This window comes from Protopterus annectens, chromosome 15.part0 (assembly GCF_019279795.1).
Source record: "Protopterus annectens isolate FY-2018-M chromosome 15.part0, PAN1.0, whole genome shotgun sequence".
NCBI lineage: Eukaryota > Metazoa > Chordata > Ceratodontiformes > Protopteridae > Protopterus > Protopterus annectens.
In genome coordinates, this window is record NC_056749.1 from 481,638,367 (window position 1) to 481,659,199 (window position 20,833).

General features: G+C 38.3%; 1 protein-coding gene across 1 annotated transcript in view; it reads left to right on the forward strand.

Moving 5' to 3' along the window:
• Positions 1-3,090: 3,090 nt before the first annotated feature.
• RAB39B (RAB39B, member RAS oncogene family) overlaps positions 3,091-20,833 on the forward strand; it is a 262,481-nt gene continuing 244,738 nt past the window's right edge. The window contains exon 1 of the mRNA XM_044057214.1: positions 3,091-4,427. Within this exon, the coding sequence (XP_043913149.1) occupies positions 4,213-4,427 (215 nt within the window). The 5' untranslated portion in view covers positions 3,091-4,212. The remainder of the gene's footprint in view (positions 4,428-20,833) is intronic.

Sequence of the window (20,833 nt, forward strand, 5' to 3'; positions counted from 1 at the left end):
CTGTCTATAGAGTTGCCTATGACTAGTGTGTTGGGTACGTTGTTTTGCCTTATTGGCTGTGGTTGAGTGGCACACTGAGTCTGCGGGCTATGTGTCATTTGGGTTGTGTTGGACGGTGGAGGTTGCTTGCATTTCTGCTTCGGAGGTCTCTGTTGCTTGAGCAGATTATTATTGAGAGCCTCCGCGAATGTTTTTGTGTTTCTATGTGTGGATTTTGGTGGTGTAGATTTAGTGAGACTATGTGATGAGTGTGGTGTGGTGCAAGTGTTTACCTTCTCCTCTTGACTGTCAAGTTCAGTCTTGATTGGAGAGAGCTTTACCTCCATTTTGGCTAGATAAGTGCATCTCTCACAGGTTGTAGTTTTGGGTGGTAGGAGGAGACTGTTTTCTGTGTACATGAGGCAATTTCTACATTGCCCCAAGATGCCCAGATTCATCAGACAGACAGGAGAGAACAAGGGGAGCTGACCCTTGGACATGCCTGAATAAAAAAAAATATTTTCCTCTAGATAAGTGAGGAAAGTGAGTACAAGAGCTGTTTTTCTCTAAGCAAGTGAGGAAAGTAAGTACCAAAACTGTTTTCCTCTAGGTAATGAGGAAGGTTGAGTGCTGTAGTAATTAGTAGGTTATTTAGTGCTTACAAGTTCTGAACAAGTGCTGATCATGAATAAGCAAATTCAAGTGCTAAAATTAAGAATCTGTATCTAGACTAAACTAGTTACAGGAAAGGGGGAAACAAGTGCAAATGTGGGCTTTTAAATCAGAAAGTTGAGAGAGATGGAAAAACTGCCCAAATGGCTAATAACTACAATTTCTGGGCCAGAACGACTCCTTATGTGATAGATAGGTTACCTAGTGCTTACCAATCCCACTGATAAGCTAGAAGGCTTCCCTCCCACACAGAAAGCTTGGGGGAGGGGGGCTCAGAAGCTTACACACAGTCCTGGATACAGCAAATCTGAATCTGGACTAGACTAGTTACAGGAAAGGTATTTATATATATATATATATATATATATATATATATATATATATATATATATATATATATATATACAGAAAAGTAGCTAAAACAGCAGTCAAAACAATTCAAATTCAGTGCAAGCTGACACACTTGAGTATGCAGCAATGTTAGACCAAACAGTTTAAAAAATGCAATTAAATTAAAAATGACTAAAAACAATGCAGAGAGTCTATTAGGTAGAATGAGGTAAAGAGATGGGACTGGGGGGAGTGTCCCAGATCAAATCTACAGTGGGGGCGGGCAACTGCAAAAACCTCCAATTTTAAACAACAACACAGGAATAGGGAGGGTGAGTATAGGAAAACCAACACCTTCAGCAGAAATCTGAAAAACTATACAGTGAAGCAAAAATAACAGTGCACAGCTCTGAAGTCAGCCAGCAATGATATAAAATTAGTCAAACAACAATTACCAGTACACAACTCTGAAGTGCCAGAAAAATATACTCAGCTCTGTATATCTCCAGATAGTTTGAAGAGCATTCTTTCAGGACACAGGAAGGTATTGCAGTTATTTATTTTGATAATCTTCTCTGCTTCTGTTTTATTTTTTCCCTCTTTTTAAACCGATATGTGCGTGTGTGTGTGTGTGTGTGTGTGTGTGTGTGTGAGAGAGAGAGAGAGACCACTGTTCAATCTGCTATATGCATAGTTCAACAATGTAACCACATTCTTGACATCCTCAGACTCTTAAGTAATAAAACTTGACTCAGCAGATGTCTGAGTGAAACTCATTGCAGCACACCATGGATGCAAGGACTGCCTAATGTTGCTAAACATAGCTACATAAATGCTTGTCATAGCTCAAAACCTCTTAACACAAGAAAACTGGACATAGCCTTAATTAATGGGGGGGGGGGCAAAAGCCCAAAAAAGGAACTTAATATTGCTCTTATAAACATAGAAAGTTGCTAGAATAACAGGCTGGCTTTGTGTTACCATACATGTTCTGAAGGATATGATGTCTGAAATTCAAATTTCTTTTATTACTTTATTTCATTCCTCTGCGATTTGCCAGAAAACTACATATTTTATGAGGAACAGACCAAAATATGAGGCAAAACTTTGGGCATTCTGCAAAATTTTGGGCAGTTGATAGGTATGAACAAGGTGTGTGTGTGTGTGTGTGTGTCCACATGTATATTTTGGTCAAAAGACCATGGCCATGTCAAGGTACCCTTTTAGAGTGCAAAACTAGGGTGTTCCACATTTTGACTGTCACACATTGCTATGGTCTGTGTTCCACATTGGCCTCTTAGCAGGTTGAGACCTATGGTTAATACAGTTTCCCTCACTCAATCAAAATTCCAACAGATTCAATCAACTCTTTAAAAATATACAATAGTTCTGCTCTATCTGCCTGAAAGACAAATCCAAAATAATCAGGAACAAAATGTGTAAATTAAGGGCACTTTTTAAACATTGTTGCAATTCAGGTTAGATAGAATAACTAAATGTTTACTTTAATATCCACTTTACAAACAATAAGTATGCTCTTAAGTGTAATGTCTGCCACTAGGGTTGCCACCTTTTCAAATGGCGAAAGTGGGACATTTTCAGGACAAACATCAGATTTGACAGGCCGACACATACCCACGGTCAGTACAAAGGACAGAACTTAACTTTTTTGCCTAAATAAAAGCTTATTCTTGTAGCATTTTAGTTGCTTATTCTGTTTGTTATAACATTTTGGTATTTTAGATACAGAATAACTGTTTTATGCAACTATTACATAAAATATACGACATACTTATGTCCTACCATCTCAGGACATTTGTCAATTTTAATATCTTTTGTCAGGACACAACTGCCCAAAGAGGGACTGTCCCTCGCAAAGTGGGACAGGTGGTAACCCAATCTGCCACTGGTGATTCGGAAAAATCATTACGTTCTGCCAAAGAATTAAAATATTAGGGAGAGACTTAATCAAGGATACTTAAAATGGTATGCATGAAAGAGTGTGCGCTAAGGAACTTATACTGTAGTAATTACGGCTGCTACAGCTGTGTCCTGTGTAGTCAGATAATTACAGTAATTCCTGATGATGACTCAGAGTGTTTGGTGCTGATGTTGCTGCCATTTCACCACATAACCCATCTCCAAGCATCTCTAGCAGGAGTCATTTGCCTTTTATGTCCTCACCTTTAAAAGCTACAGCACTTCCAACTGGTTAATAATAAAAAAAACATGTGGCATTTCGTAGCGACGAAGCAACAACGGTGTTTGGATTCATCTTTTTCCAGATTTGTATAGTCTTTTTAAGCTACTATTAGGCTGATTTTTTGCGGGGTAAATAGTAAATACCCTCTGCTGGAGACTGAGAAATCGGTTAAACGGGCCAGGTTCGATTTGCACTGACCCGAGGAAGTGCATACCATGTATAAGTGAATAATTTTAATCAGGTCCTTCACCAATCTAATGTGTCAGGCTCCCAGGTCGCACTAAGACAACGGAAAGTGAAAGGATTACATTTGGTGTGATGTACTCGCCTAGTTTATTGTACTGCCTGAACCGACCGCATCCTGAGTTAGACATTTTTCACAACTAACTCTAGACTCTTAGTGATAATTAGTCATTGCCCTATTTCACCGGTTAGAAGCGCGATCGCATGCTATAGAACTGAGAATCGAGGGCCAGGAGTGCACAATCCTGCGTTATCCTGTTACCACAAACTGCGGTGCTCGAGACATCAGGTTTCTGTTTGGCAAAATGGAGGCCGTCTGACAAGCTAATTTACTGAAGCATCCTAAAAGGAACTGGGTAGCAGACCGATTAGGTTTTGTGCCAGTTAAAGGTGCCTCAGTTTTAACTACGATCACCGCTATAAAAGGACTAAGTCAAAGCTATAAATCAGACCGCCAACCTTGTTAGGATACCAGACAGCCCTTAAAAGTTGGGGTATCCTTACTGCCAGGTTTTATCTTGGCGTTGACCACGGACACCTGCCTGCACCCGATCCCAAATAAACACTGATAAGAAGCTTGAAGTACAGCTTTACCACAATTTAGTGACCGATAGGGACGGATTGCCCACGGGGTACAGTTTATTTATTCTATCTTTCGCTAAAAAAAGGTGCAATCGGAACTGATAGGAGCAGATAACTGAAACAGCTTATTGTCGTGCAGACTTTAAGAGCACCTGTCTTCGCCATTTGCAAAGCATCTGGACCGCAGTACATCTCTTTGCATCATGGAAGCCATCTGGCTTTACCAGTTCCGGCTAATCGTTATTGGTGATTCCACGGTGGGCAAATCCTGCCTCATCAGACGCTTCACGGAGGACCGCTTTGCCCAGGTCTCAGACCCTACCGTTGGTGTCGACTTTTTCTCCAGGCTAGTGGAGATCGAGCCCGGCAAGAGAATCAAACTGCAGATCTGGGACACAGCAGGACAGGAGAGATTCAGGTGAGAAAGGCTAAAGGGTAATGAAAATGTAGTGGTGTGCTGAATTAATTTACCTGTCATTTGCCGTTATTATTGTTGTATCCAAAAGCGTAATTCAGTTTATGTGCATGGATGAGTAAATAAAAAAAGAGTGAGCGTGCAAACAATATAATGGCTGCGATTTACTGTTTCTTGCAACGTGAAGATTCGCATATGGGATGTTATGGCGACATTTTTGCTTGCTCATTTGTTCTACCGGAGGTTAAGGACAGTAATCCGGCATTTCTAAGGGCGTAAAACGCATGTAGGTTCGTTTGTACACACCACCCCTGGTGCTTTGATGTAAATGGTGACGCAGGCATTGTCGTTGTAGCTCAAGGAATCACCCCATGGTGTGTGTGTATTCTGATGAGTGTGTAACCAGAAGAGTTGTTATTCTTATATTACAAGTGGATTCCTAAAATATTTATTATGTTTCAGGTGGTGTTGCAGTGGCCTTATTAATACATTTAGAGGAGGTGAAATTGTCACCCAGTTCGGCAACAGTGGCCAAATGTAATGAATGGAGAAAAAATGTCAGAAGCAGTAAGAAGTAAATCCATTCTTGTCAATTTCAGTGTCTGTTTATGCTTAGAAACCTTTCAGATACAAAATGGGAAGGATTTGCTTTTTAAACTCGGTTGCAGCATCCTGACTCTGTGACATGGGTTTCCTTCAACCTTGCTTCATCTTATCTTTAGTGTTTATATATTAACAGATGAAGTCAAAGTCTATGTCCGTTTAAGTTTTCCAAACAAGGAGTGCAATATCGGTAAATACTGAAGGTTTAAAGAAGTACTGTATGTGTAAACAGCCTTTCAACCTCTTAGAGAAAGAATTCTGGACAAAGCCAAAAATAATGATGAGACAAAGGTATCAAAATCAAGGACACATTTTAAACATTTCTCTTATAAATCTGTAAGGTTGCTAGAATAACCGGTTTTGTACTAATATGGATTTTCTGAAGGAAACTGAGATGTCTGTCATTTTTCAGTTTATTCAGTCCTCATTGATTTGCTAACAAACTACATATTTTGTGAGAAACAGACCAAAATATGTGGCAAAAATTTGGACATTCTGCAAAATTCTGGAGTTGAGAGGTATAAACACACGCACATGATCATTAGTCCCTTTATATACTGTAATAATGTGATGGTTTGTTTAGAACCTATTATTGTGACCTGTTTGTGGCATCTCAGCAAATTGTAGAAATGATTGTCAGTGCTGCAGGCAGCATAAAGGAGGATAATAATTGATGTAAACAAAAGGATTTTTGGTCTTCATTTATTCTATAGAAGAACATAACAAGTGCAGGGAACAAAAATTTTGGAAATTAACCAATGTGTAATGGTAACTTCCGTATAAATCCTATATTAGTTGTCCTGCAGTGATCCTGTTAAGTGAATAGTGAGTAACTGTAAGATAAATGGTATCTAAGCAGTAAAGCATGCCAACCTGTTACTATGAAGAATTGAGACATCTTGGAAGGGAACGCTTAAATCCACATCAAGAACTCTATGTACCTGAAAGTGGTGTTTCTCTAACAACACAAGCATTGAGGTGCTTTAGGAGATGATTTATAATATCAGTTAAAGACTGGGCATTGAAAATGAGATACTTGGTTGCACTGTTGTGTGAGGAAGATTCTACAGCTGGTTGATCCTGCCAGTTCTTCTATGCCATGTGCGTAATGTTGTCTGTAATTCTGGATATGGAAACAGGAAAATAAGGTGGCTGGTCGATATGTATTGTCAACAGAAGATTCTACAGTAGGTTTCATTAGGCCAACAACCACTTGGGCCTAACCACACATTCCAAATGTCTTAAAAGTTCTGGTACCTTGGTAAGTTTATATAGGGGCTTGGGAGATGAAAGATTTACAAGCAGGGGCCTGGGAGATGGAACATTTACAGGCTGCCTTTGTCCATTAAAGACACAGGTGCCAAACCAGGGATGAAGTTTGTATTACCTATCCAGTTGTCCAAGTTGCACTTGAATCTGGATAGGGAGGAATTTTGCTTCACATGGATGGAGTGCCTAATCCATAGATGGGGTAGTCTCTGGGAAACAAACCATTCTGTCTGGCAGCTCCCATTTATATCACAGGCAAGGTTTTTGTGCGATAAGGAGTCGGATGGCTTGTAACATTGCAGAGAGAGTGCCACTTCTTTTGTGGGGAATGTGAGTTCACCTGCTGTGGTCATACAAGTCAGATGTCTAAGTAAAAAGTGTTCTACTGGATGTTTTTTTTTTTCCTCACAGAAAGGAAGTATATAATATTTAAATAATACTGTGTTTTGTTGACTAGATGTGTCTTAATACAAAATTATTTTTTTCATGGGCAATTTTCAGTGGAAATGCTACTCTAATGCAAAATAACAGATGCTGATTTCTGTGTAGTAGATAATGGCAATAAAAAACATTTACATAGTACACATAACAGTTCAAAATTATGTGTTCAAATCAGAATTATTTTATTGTCTATGACTGGGGCAGTTTCCTGACTATACGATAAAACTAACACAGCAGACACTTAGACAAACTTAAACAAAATATAGAGAGATCATAAAGCCTTCAACTTAATAAAACAGAATAGAAATTCTAACATAGACATACAGGGGATAAATAAAACAAAGAGGCAATAATACACATAAATTAATAAATGTTAAAGTAATTTGATAAAAAATGCAAGCCTGTTAAAGTGCACAGGTGTTGTATGGCAGCACAAAAGATATTACTAAAAAACAAACAAACAAAACTAAACTACTCATCTTCCAACCCACCAAACATACTCAAAACAACTCTCACTTTAACATCACAGCAAAAGACAACACCACTATATCATATACCCAACTGAACACACCAAATTGCTAGGAGTGGAAATAGACAATAAACTAAAATTTGACATTCACATATCCATGACTATAAAAAAAGTCCACAAAAAAACAGGAGTGTTATACAGAAATAAGCAACTTCTCACCAAAGCAGCAGAGATTTCCGTAGCTAATTCCCACATTATCTCTACCCTACATTATGCCTCTCCAGTATATACCAACCTAAGGCAATGCAATCTAAACAAACTAGAGACCAGCTACAACAAAACCGCCAAATTCGCCACAGGGGCATCCTACCATAGTCACCACTGTCTCTCACTTGCTCAACTGGGCTGGCTTGAACTCCCTCACCTCCTTCAGTGGTATCAACTCTCACTCGCCCACAAACTAGTAAACCATCCACTAAATGTCCCATCCCTCCAGAATCTACTCCAACCCTATCGCACCACCAGACCACTAAGATCCAGCAACAAAAATCACTTGCAGATCACTAAAGCCAATAACTCTGCTGGTGAAGCACAATTCTCTTGCGCCATAGCCAAATTATGGAACTCCCTCCCACCCACAATTACCTCCGTACCATCATGCACCCACTTCAAAACTTTACTAACAGCGCACCTAAAAACATGCTGGCTATGCCCTTGCAACTCCCACTCTAATATCACCCACCCCATCCAACCACTACCTTTCTTCCACCCTACTAACTACCTTGATTATAGCAAGCTCAGATGCTCATAAGCCTAGTGCTTATTATACAGCAGGAACTTCTTATTGCAACATTTGTTAATGTCTATGTACTTCGCAGATAAAGATTCTAGTTGTCTACTGATGTACTATGTTCTTCATCTGTAAATATGTTTGTAATTAATTGCTATGTTAATCAAATTGTTAATTGCTATGTAATCCAATGTAACTACTGTTTGTTTATTTTAACTGTGGAGCTTTTCTCCCCGGGCCTCCGCTGAAAATGGACCTATGTCCAGTCGGACACTCCCGGTCAACAAATGTAAATAAATAAATAAATAAAGGAACTTCTTGAAACCATTCATTATATGGGACTAACTGCAGACAAATTAGCTCTGACACAAGTGACCTCAGTTACAGGATACTGCAGCTTTCAACATCTGACTAAACCATGACATGCATAACTACAGGCAGATCTGCAGGTGAAATATGTAGTCTTTGAAGACTTGCTATACCAGTGTACGGAACCTTTTAATAGCAGATTGCAAAGCACAAAGCAGGCTCATTGAGGACATGGAAGGGGGGGTTCTATACCTTCTTAAAATGTGAAATTCTGTTTGTGAATGCAATTCTTGGTCTTGAATGTTGGACAATGGAGAAGAATAATTTATTCTGAGAAAAGCAGCAACAAAATAAGCAATAAGGAATATAAACTCTTAGGGCACTGCATAAAAAGACTCAGCTTGGAAGGAGTTTTTATCACAGACCTGGTTGAAAAGGAATAAAGTGAGGGCAGGCATTTAGGGAGGAAGAAGAAAGGAAAGGTAGAAAACAAACAGTTAACTAGATTTCTGAGGAAACTTAAAGCAGAGAAGCAGAAAGTAAAAAAAAAGATAATAGAAGAATGAAGAAAACTGAACCACCTGCTTGACGTTTTGCATGGAAGGCTGCAATGAGACTATGGATTGCATTTCTCTGCCAGGTGCGGTCTAAGTCCAGGAGATGGACTAACTTGACTTCTCTACCACAGGGAAAATGTAAATAATTCCAATAAAAACTTTCACCACATTACTTTGTTTATCATATGACAAACTCTTCACTTTATCACCTAAGATTGTTTAGTAGAATTCTTCACTAGAGCATTCTTCTATGGGGTACTGTGGAATACAATCTCAATGAAAATCAAGTCCCTACCCACTCTTCAGCAGTTCAAGTCTCACCTTAACAACCACCTTCAACAGTCATCCATATACAGCTGTTAGAATAGCAACATTTCAACAGTCAGATATGAATTCCATCTCTCTGACTAAATGCGGTTTGTTGTTTATTAGGTACTGAGTTATGTACCATTTTATTCTGAACTATCACAGTTACTGTATTGTAAATGTCCAGTTATAATTTAATTCTTTAGTTGCGTACCTTGTATTTAATTCACTACTTTTGTTTTGTGTCAAGATTATAACCGTAACTGGGTCATTGAGTCAAGTGTACCCCTACAAACACATATACATACATTCATAGGTGTACAGGTGAACCTATATATATATATATATATATATATATATATATATATATATATATATATATATATATATGTGTGTGTGTGTGTGTGTGTGTGTGTATATATATATATATATATATATATACACACACACACACACACACACAGTGGGTAGACTAGACCCAATGGCTCATTTACACTTATGATCTTGACACAAAAGAAAAGTAGTAAATTAAATATATATGCACATACACACACACACACACACACATATATATATATATATATACATATATGTGTGTGTGTATAAATCTATGAGCATATATCATTTTGTCGAATCTCATTTCATGTAAACTACCAAAACTCAAAAAAAAAACCCATAAAAGATCTTTTTGTATGTTGTGTATATTACTTACACAGAAGTAAGTCACTTAATGTTGAGAGCAAAATGTTTTGGAAGCAAGGCAGATTTATTTCAAAGACATGTGTCTGGAGCGTTTCTCCCAGGGCCTCCTCTGAAAATTGGCTTCATTCCAAGTCATACTTTCCCGGTAAACAACTGTTAGATAAATAAATAAATACCTGAGTATGTCTCTTACACTGAGAGCAACTTTTCTGGAATCTGGCAAACTCCTAAATCATGAAGACAGTAGAACAGAGTCAAGGAAGGATATATTTTTTATGCTGCTATTATTTAGTCAGAAAATGGTTGGTATGAAAGGGCTTATATTGGCATACTTTTCCTGAAGAATAAAATATTTGTAGTTTTAGCTGTTCATGTGCTTTGCATTTTAATCACAAGAGTTTTGACACAAATTATATTAGGGGACACAACAAGACTTTGTGGCAGAAGATTGCAAGCAAATGAAAACTGTGTTACTCTCAGACACGACTAACTATCCTGTTACAGAAGTATAGAACTTGGAAAAGACATGCATTCTTTTTGACAGTGTAGAATTTGTAAAAAAAAAAAAAAAAAACACACACACACACACACACACATATATATATATATATATATATATATATATATATATATATATGGGTCACCTTTATTTGCCTGACAGTTCATTTGCCCGACAGAAATTTCAGGCAGCCCATTTGCCTGACAGTTCATTTGCCCAACAGTTCATTTGCCTGATAGTTCATTTGCCTGACAATTAGAAATAGGCAAATAAAAGGTATATGTCCTTTTCCCCACAGTAGTGCAATCCTGGAGTTAGAATATATAGTTAGGGGGCTGTGGGGGCACAAATCAAATAGATTGAACCATAAATAGTGAAACATAAAATAATATAACATAATCAACTAGTCAACTATTTACAAAAGAAACTATATACAATTGTCTAAGTATACAATCTATTATATCACGTTTTCATATACAATATGCAGTTTGTATTAAGATGTTGTGCTGACTAATCAGATCAATTTGTTTTGTTCAATATTTCAACTTTCTGCCAATAAATAATGTATGACATCTTATCAGTTATTTTCTTTATGGTTGCTACTTCCATTTGAGACACGAAGACTGCGGTTTTCTTGAAATCTTGAAAAGTTGGTGGTGTTTTATTCTTCCAGTAAGTTGTTATGGCTTTACGTGCAATGGCAAGCAATGTCCACAGTAAAGGATATTTTACTTTTGGGACACATTGTGTTATGGGTATATTAAACAAAACTAATGACTTGGTTAACTGAAAAGTATCATTGAAAAATTGTTTGAAAGAAATAATTAATTTTAAACCAAAATGTATTCTGTGAATGAGAATCAAAAAATGTGTTCCCAGTCTGCTTTTGTATGCGTTTTACATCTCCAACAGTCAATATGTTTCTTATATATTAGTTCTAATGTATGAGGGATTAGAAAGGATCTATGTAGGAATTTCCATGCATATAGTTTCCACTGAACTGACTTGGAGGTAAGGCATGGTGATAAAAGGATCATTTCTTTTTCATTTTTATCAGGATCCTTTTGATTAACCTGATTATAATAATTCCAGTAACTATTATTGGTATAGTTCTTTGTTTCTTTAAGTGCCTTATACATTTTGGATAGATATCCTTGTCCTTTATAAGTATTGTATCGTGAGTATTATTATTAAAAGTATCACAAGATCTGTGAACTTAGGAATATTATTTTTAAAAGTTGGTGTAATCAGTTCTAGCTTATTTGTGATGTACTGTCTTATTTGTTGTATTGGTAACCACAATTTATCATCTAACTCAAATTTCATTTTCATTTGATGTAGTGTGAGTAATGTATTGCCATTGAGTATTTGATACCAACAAATCACTTCTTTTTCTTTAAGCTTTTTAATTACATTTGAATCAAAGTTAGTTATACATTTTTGTGTACAAGCTATAGGATGTAATATAAAAACATGTGCTTATATCTGGGTTCATGTTTATATATTTTCTAAACAGTATTATTGTTTCAGTAACAATTATATACTTTGTTTTTATACTTTTATTAAATATTATGTTATCTCTTATCACATTATAAAAGACTTTTGTTGGATTTATATTATATTGTTTGTGGGCTGAGTTACTAATTATATTACATATAGATTCATGAATTAATTTCCATTTGGCTGTATAGTTTGAGTTCAGCCATAGAGTAACTGTTTTAGTAATAGATGCCAATGAATAAATCTCTATATCTGGTAGATTAATTCCACCCTTCTTCCAACCTTTTAAATTACATTTGGCATTTTATGCATACAAAGTTTTATGACAGAAAGCACAGTTGTTATATTTATATGTAGATTTATTAAATGATTATTTTGCACTTTGACCTGGATGTTATACAAGACTGTTTACTTTGTAGATACACTGGGTTCTGAAGAAGTTTGTGCTGAATGGCACATGACAATAGCACTTAACCTAGTGTTATTCCATTGTATTTTATTTGATATTTTGGTGTACATCAAGTTTAGTTTTACTAAACAGTGACAAGTAAAGAAGACTGCATTGTGGATTTCTTTCGGGCATACCACTACACCTCATTTGTTACATAAGCATTACAATAATGTGCATAACATGCAGTACAAAATTTAGAATTTTTTTTAATTAACAAAAAGAGAAAGTGATGCCAATGAGATAAGACACTTGCAATAAGTGTGTGCTAAAAGTTTGAGAGGTAGTAAGGTCGTAAGTTGGGATTTAAGTGGGATCATTGCAGTGACAGGTGTTGATATTTAGGAGAAAAGTTTTAAGATTGTATTTAAACAGATTTATGTTAGAAATGATTCAGATGTTAAAGGGGAGTTTGTTCCATGCATGGGAAATGCTATATTTGTAAAGAAGTTTCTGTCACCAACTAAGACAGCGTTAAACAAATTGCAATGCGGGAGAGTTCTGGTATCTCCGCTTATGGCCAGAACTGAGTAACGTCTCTCTCCTGTGTCAAGGTTTCTAATGCATGTATGTACTTTAATTACTCACTAACTTGCTGTAATACTAAAGAAAACACTGCCACTAATTATTTTGACTCTGCCGTGGGCAAGCATGCTACCAGGCATCCCCCTGTTTCAGCCCCCTTGCCATAGCACCAGCAGTTCTTTCTTTGCTGTTGTTATCCTGCCTCATTTCAGCTTTACTTAATTTAAATCTCAACTATTTTACATCCTAGCCACTAGACAAGTGCTTAACTCCATGTTTTAGTATTACCAGGTGTAGCCTACCTTTTCACTCCTGGCCAATATTCATTACTGTTTTTCTTTGTCTTGGGATACTGATACTGACTACTCTCCGGTGGTTCTAAGGGCTCTTAGATTGTTTTTTTTTCCTGATATTTTACTGCTGCCAGTTTCATCCCGCTCCGTTCACCCTCACTACACTTAGGATCATTCTGCTCCCCCTACCCTACCCCAAATTCCCACACACCCCCACATACTCTACATTTATTCTAAAGCCAATTACTCTCCACACCCAAACCATCCCAATCACACTGCACTCCCAGACACACATCACAACTATATCCCACCTCCTAGGCAACACACACCCTCTTCTATTACAGACATCATCCTTCCCCAAACTCCACCCCTATACCACTCTTTCAAACACACTTTAAACTCTCCCCAACCTCAGTCCAACCTACTTTTATTACCTTCTTCCATCTATCCCCTCACCATGCTAACTAATCTAATAATTACAGCATCTCTGCTACTACTCACTACCCTTACATCTTACCAGACTAACATTCCATATACTATATCAACACCCACCTCCTCCTGTAACTATATCTCTAGCTCAATCAAATAATTTCATACCATATCTCCCTCACATCATAACACCAGTATCTTCCACTTTTTCCATTATAAAATACTCCAGACATCTCTCACCCATAGTATCAGACTTGTACACTCACACATGCCAAAAAATATTTTTCCCCAAAACCCAACTCAAAACCTGGCATTCTCCTACTAGCAGGTGATATCCACCCTAACCCTGGGCCTACCCCTTATGTCTACCACACCCTCCACAGCCCTAAAAATCTACCTTTCAACCCAATTACCTAATACTGCCACAGACAACACACACCCATCTTCCGCCTCTTCCACTCCCACTTTTCTAAAAATCTATCCATAAATGCTATCACCATTCAAAGCATTCTGAATAAAATCACTGACCTTCATGTTTGGATCTTACAATATTCTCCATACTTACTTGTACTAACAGAAACCTGGCTCAAACCTCATATTCAAAACTCTGTTATCTTACCCCCAGGTTACAACATCTATCGGCTAGATAGGACCTCAAAAAAAGGTGGAGGTGTGGCAATTCTATACTCTCAGTGCCACTCCCTCTCTCCCATCCAGATAACCCTGCCAGATTTCCACCCTGCAGAAATCCTAATATTAAACTGTCACCTTAACAACCACAAAAAGCTTGCTATAGCTGCTGTATATATTTCCCCTGGCAAGAATGTCCAAGTTCTTGAAAATATACTTTCCTGGCTCTCTTTAAACCTACCCTATGAAACTATACTACTTGGAGATGTAAATATTGATTGGAAGTTTTTAGAAACCCTTTCCCAGTCCAAAGCATCAACTGGTTTGGCTTCACGCAACTTATCTCCAACCCTACTAGACTATCCAAACACTCAAATCAAGGCACAATAATTGACTGGATCTTGTGCAATAGCCCCCAACTCTACCACAACCTCACTACACTTTCTAATGGCCTACATAACTGCCTACCCATCTCTATTCAGAGATACACACCCCAACAACAAAAACCACACCTTTACAAAATATGTCGTAGACTTATAAACTTCTCCCCCTCTACTCTCAATGACAGTCTCTCTGCCATTAACTGGTCTATCCTGCATACTCTTCCTCTTGAGGATGCAATACTTGAATTTAACTACATCTTTTTAAACACCCTTGACACTATTGCCCCCCCCCACGTAAAATAAGAATCAAGTTAAATTATGCCCCCTGGCTCAGTAAAGGCACCCATAAACTAATGCACAAAAGAGACAAAGTCTGGAAAACTTGGATTAAAACCAAATCCCCCTCCCACCTCCAACTATTTAAGGAACTTAGAAATCATACCAAGAACACATATACAATGATAAAAAGACCTTCTATACTAACACACAGGCCACCACTCAATCAAACCTCAAAGATTTCTGGAGAAGTATTACCTCTATCCTCCACCCTGGTAAACCTCGAACACCAAATCCCTATCCAAACCGCCCCAACCAGGAAACAGCCTCTCTCCTCAATCAATTTTTCATAGACACCATAAGTAAGTTAACCAACACAAACCAGATTCACCAAGAAATGTCTCCCTAAACTACAAACAGCAACACAGGTTTCTCCCTCAACCCTGTATCCACTTCCCATATATATATGCTCTTCAAACTAAAACCCTGCTCTCCCTCTGCCGATATGCTTCCTCCTCAATTCCTCCAACTTGCAGCAGACTCAGTCGCCTACCCAGTCTCCATTCTCATTAATCGATCTATTAAAGAAGCTACTGTACCCAACATTTGGAAAACCTTCTATGTAATCCCCCTTCACAAAGGTGGCAACTCCAACAATCCCACTAACTACAGACCTATTGCTATACTTTCCCCACTAAGATTCTAGAGAAATGCATTCACACCCAAATACTTACCTTCCTCCTCCAAAACAACCTCCACCAAACATGGTTTCCGGCCCCACCACAGTACCTCTACAGCCCTTCTATCCTTTACTCACTCCATAGCTGAAAACAGGAACAACAATAATCTAATTTCATGTCTCTTCCTAGACTTATCTAAGGCATTTGACACAGTATCACACCTCAAACTTCTGACTAAACTAGCTAACCTTAAACCTGTCCAGCTCTACTCTCTCTTGGTTTTCTAGTTATCTCACTGATAGGCATCAATCTGTCAGATGGCAAGCATCCTGCTCTTCTTTCCTACCCATTTACACAGGGGTACCTGAAGGCTCTATTCTGGGACCTCTTCTCTTCAACATATTTATAAATGATCTCCACTCAGCATTCCCCCTCTCTACCATCATACAGTATGCAGATGTCTCCACTTTGATTACTTCCTCCAACTCTATCTCACAACTTCAAACACACACTCAATAATCTTTCCTTCTTGTTGAAAAAAACTAAGCTACTCCTCTTTCTCCCCAAAAATAATGACTACCTTAAGACTACCTTCTCAATCTCTTCATAGAGCAATGCCACCATAACTGTAGACACAAACACCAAACTTCTGGGCATGACCATTGATGACCAGCTAAAATATGACATGCACATACACCAAGCAATCAAAAAAACTAACCAAATGCTAGGCCTACTCTACCGCAACTCTAAATTCCTCTCTGCTGAATCCAGGCAATCCCTTGCACAAGCATATCTCCTTCCCACCCTCCTTTATGGATCACCTGTACTCATCAACCTCCAATCCTGTCTACTCTGCAAGTTAGAACAAACCTATAATAAAATTGCCAAATTTGCAGCCAACTTAACTAATCCTACCCACCATTGCATAGCCCTACACAAGCTACAATTACTTGAATTCCCCCACCTTCTAAAACTATCCCGACTACAACTAACCCATCTCATACTAAATAAACCTATGGCCTATCCTGCTCTCACCAACTTAGTTTCCTACAACACCCGCCCCCTCGTTCCCCTCGCAGTTCTGAAAAACTCCTTCTTGAAACATGTACCCCAAAAATGAACATAGGCAATCTCCTTTACAAATCATCTATAACTAAAATCTGAAACAACCTCCCCTCAAATCTACGAAACATCACACAAACTAACAACTTTAAAATGCAACTAAAACACTTCCTCCAGAACATTTGGTTACGTCCTGTCAGCATCCAACCTGAACACTTGCTGACTCTACCTAATTTACCTAATCTCAAAGATTCCTGACTGCTGCTAATACCATTCTTCCCATTGCTATTTATTTTCTTCTATCTTTCTTTTTCCTTATCAGATCATATATTATCCTTCTTACATATCTCTGTGTATATCAATAATCATGCTTACTACTCTTTTTGTCTTGTTTATTATACTCTGTAATTTAATTGCTACTCTAATCTGTGTAAGATGTTTAATATCACTGTTGGAGCTTCTCTCCTCGGGTCACCACTGAAAATGGGCTTATGCTCAGCTGGACCAACCCGGTTAACAAATGTGAAATAAATAATTAAAGTTTGCTAATGTTTTTGTTTGGTTTATAGGTGTCCAAAAGGAGCTGATCAAAGCTCCGGAGAGTTCTTGGAGGAGTATAATTTGATATTAGTGAGGATAGAGAAGGATAGAAAAGGAGTTTTAATAGTAGAGTATGAGTCATTTGCAGCTGGGAGTAAAGAAGGTGCTGGGGAAAGTCAAGCCACTGGAGTTGTTTTAGTGCATGGCAGTGATAAGATGTGTAGGGTTGGTTACTAGCAAATCTTACAACACTATATTATGACTGACAGAGTTTAGTCAAAAGGGTAGATCGCAGATGTGAAAATGGGATACAAAGTAGACACGTTAGGAGAAAGACCTGAGCTAGTTTCTGCCTAGAGTCAGGAGCTAGGTATTTTTTTATGTTTGTAGAGTAGGCCAAGTTTTTGGTTGGTCTTTTTAGTACAGTGCTGAATATGGGTATCAAATTTTAATTGATCATCGTAACACCAAGAAGTTTAGTATGTGGGTCAGGTTGTATGATGGTATTGTCAAGAAAATAAATGGTGAAGGTTGATTTGAGGTTAGAGAGGGTTTTTGGAAAAAAGAGTTGTAGCTGGAGGATTTAGAATTAGTTGGTTGTCGGTTAGCCATTTTTCTACAGCTAGGAAGCTATGTTGAGTAGTAGAGAGGGGGTTAGAGAAACTGTCAGAACAGGTAATAAGGGTAGAGTCATCCACATATTGTATCAGGGAGGATGCTGTACAGGAAGTATGCAGTTGGTTTGTAAAAATATTAAAGAGTAGAGGGCCAAGAATCAAGCCTTGAGGCACCACAGTTTGGATTGGTAAGTAAGGGAAGCAGGTAGCCTGCCATCTTACTGATTGTTGTCTATTAGCGAGATAGCTAGTGAACCATTTAATAGTAGAAGGAGATAAGTTGAGTTATGATAGTTTATCGAGAAGTATGGAGTGTGATAATGTATCGAATGCTTTAAAAAAGTCAAGAAAGAGGCAAGAAACAAGTATATTTTGTCAATGCATTTGGCAACAGTTTGAGTAAAGGACAGTAAGGCAGTAGATGTACTATGATGTGGTCTGAAGCCATGTTGCATAGGGATTAGAAGGTTATTATCTAGAAGGTACTTAATAAGCTGTCTGTGAATGGATTTTTCAAGGGGTTTGGATAGTGGAGAGAAGATAGCAATAGGTCTGTAGTTGGATGGTTCATTGCTGTTGCCTCCCTTGTTTAATGGAGTGATAAAGAATGATTTCCTTATATCTGGGATGCTGGATTCTTGAATATATCTACTGTCAGGATAGAGATGGGGTAGGCTATTGAGTGAGCAGCTAGTTTAAGAAAGAGGGGGGAAGGTTGTCAGAAGAGGGGGAACGTGAATTCAGCTTAAGCAGGAGAAGTTTGATGTAAGATGTCGGGATAAGGTTGAGTGTGAACGAGGCAGTACTGGTGAAATGTGGAGTGGGGTGTATGTGTTTATTGTTCTGAACATTGTGGGTGAGTCTGTGAATAGATTCAATGAAGTATGAATTTATAAGTGTGGCAGTTTCAAAGGGTGGAGGTTTGTTGGGGTAGGGGTTGGAGGTAGAATGGTTGCCTTAGTATAGGATCTTATTAATAGCCTGCCAGAATGTTTGGGGGGGTTAGACTTATGGGTGAGTTCGGCATTGGAGTAGATTTTTTTTCTCGTCTGTATTGCTGTGTTTTTTAGCCAGATTACATCACTGTTTATGGGTTTGGAGAAGAGAAGGATATTTACTTTTATTCCATTGTTTCCGGGTACTGTCTCTTTTTTCATAAGAGTGAGTGTATCTTTTGAGAGCCAGGGGCTGTGGGTTGTTTTGATTCTTACTTTTTTAAGAGGTGCTAGGGAGTCAAGGATGGAGAGAAAAGTGCAACTGAAATAAACAACAGCATCATTTAGAGGGATGTATTTCAGAATTGACCAGTCTGTAGAGCTAAGCATGTAATTAACGGTCTCACTTTTAAAAGTGGAGAAATTGTGACAATCTTTATAGAGATGGTGTTTAGGTATCTGAATGGCGTGCCTAAGAAAGAAGGTGGTCACTAAGGAAGTTTGGTAGGGTAGTAGGGTTTTGATAAAGGTTAGGGTCAGCTGTCAGGATTCAGTCAGGAGTGGAGTTACTATTATTATTTTTATTGAATCTGGTAGTCGTAGTAAGTAGTTGATGAAAGCCATGTAGGTTGATGGTGAGAGATCACCTGGTTGTAGATAGGAGACGTTAACACTGACTGACTAAAACTAACAGAATAGCTTCATACCTGATATTAAGCGATAGCCATTAATGTATGGATTCAAGGATGGGAATGTATGGATCCCTGGTGGGATATAGATAGCAGCTAAGACAAATTTCTTTTGTGGGTAATGGTAACAGTTTAGGATAAGTAGTTTGGCGGGGTGGAAATTTAGATGGGTTATGGAGGTGGAAATTTGGATGGGTTATGGGTAGGGGATAGATTGAAGTGTTCAGAGTACATAATGGTGACACCACCACCTTTCCTAACTATTCTGTCTTGCTGGTAGATATTGTAATGAGAGGGAAGGATTTCAGGGTTTGAGATGTAGGGCTTTAACCATGTTTCAGATAGGGTTGGGATGTGTGAGGAATGGAGGGTAATCCAGGAGTGTAGTTCTGTGGTTTTATTTGGGAGGCTGTGTGTGTTAAGTATATATTAAGATGTTTTGGATTGGGGGAGGACTGTTGAGAACGGTGGCTGTTGGGATGTAAGTTGTAGGAGAAGTAGGACCTGGATTGGGGTAGATATCCCCATCAATTAGAAGTGTGTTTGGGAGCGGGGGTGGTTTGGAGTGGTACTGGTAGCTGTTGTGACACAAGTATTTTAGCTTTAGCTTAGGTGCTAAGGGAGTGTGTGCTAAGACTTTGTGTTTGTGAAGTTGGGATGGGGAGATGTTGAACAGAGATAGTGAGCTAGAGCATGTATAGGATGATTATTTTCATTGAATGGAGAGTATAATAGTAGTTGGAAGTTAGAAGTGGTGGAGTTGTGATTGCTAGGAGGTGAGTGAAATGAGGAAGTAAAGTAAAGGGGTTAGGAGATAGATTATAGCCATGGTATAAGCTAGAGTTGTAAGAAGTAGCAGTAATCTGATTAGACCTGGTGTAAAGGGAAAAGGGTGGGGCTGTGTGAGGTTGGGGAGCAGGGATAAGGTAATTGGATGAGGTGGGTTAGGTTTTGTATTTAGGTAGATAGCAGAAATTAAATGAAAGTGATGGTGGGTGGGTGGAATGGGGGTAGGGTAGAGGAGCAGAGTGAGCCTGAGCTCAGTGAAGGCAAATGGAGTGGGATTACACCCTGTTTGAGGATTGGAAAGTTCCCCTAAGAAAAACAATCAGTAAGAGTAAGTTTGATGCTGGTTACTAGTCCACAATGGTGGCTTTTATTCTTTTTTACATTTGTATTCCCCTTTGCTCTGTGTTTGCTGCACACTATATAGCTAAAGATAAAATTATCTTGAGACTTTGCACTTTTGTTTGGTGTTTAATTAGTGAGCAGTACATACTGAGGGGTAGGGACTGAAGGTTATGCCTCTATTGAGAGAGACTCAATACCCTAACATAAGAGAGCAGGTAATTAAAGCAAAATTTATCAACAGTGAAATGGTTGAAAAGGCTGGGGAGGGGTTAAGAGGAAGATTTGCAGCTCTTGCCCCTGGGGTATGCACTCTAGCTGATTGTAAC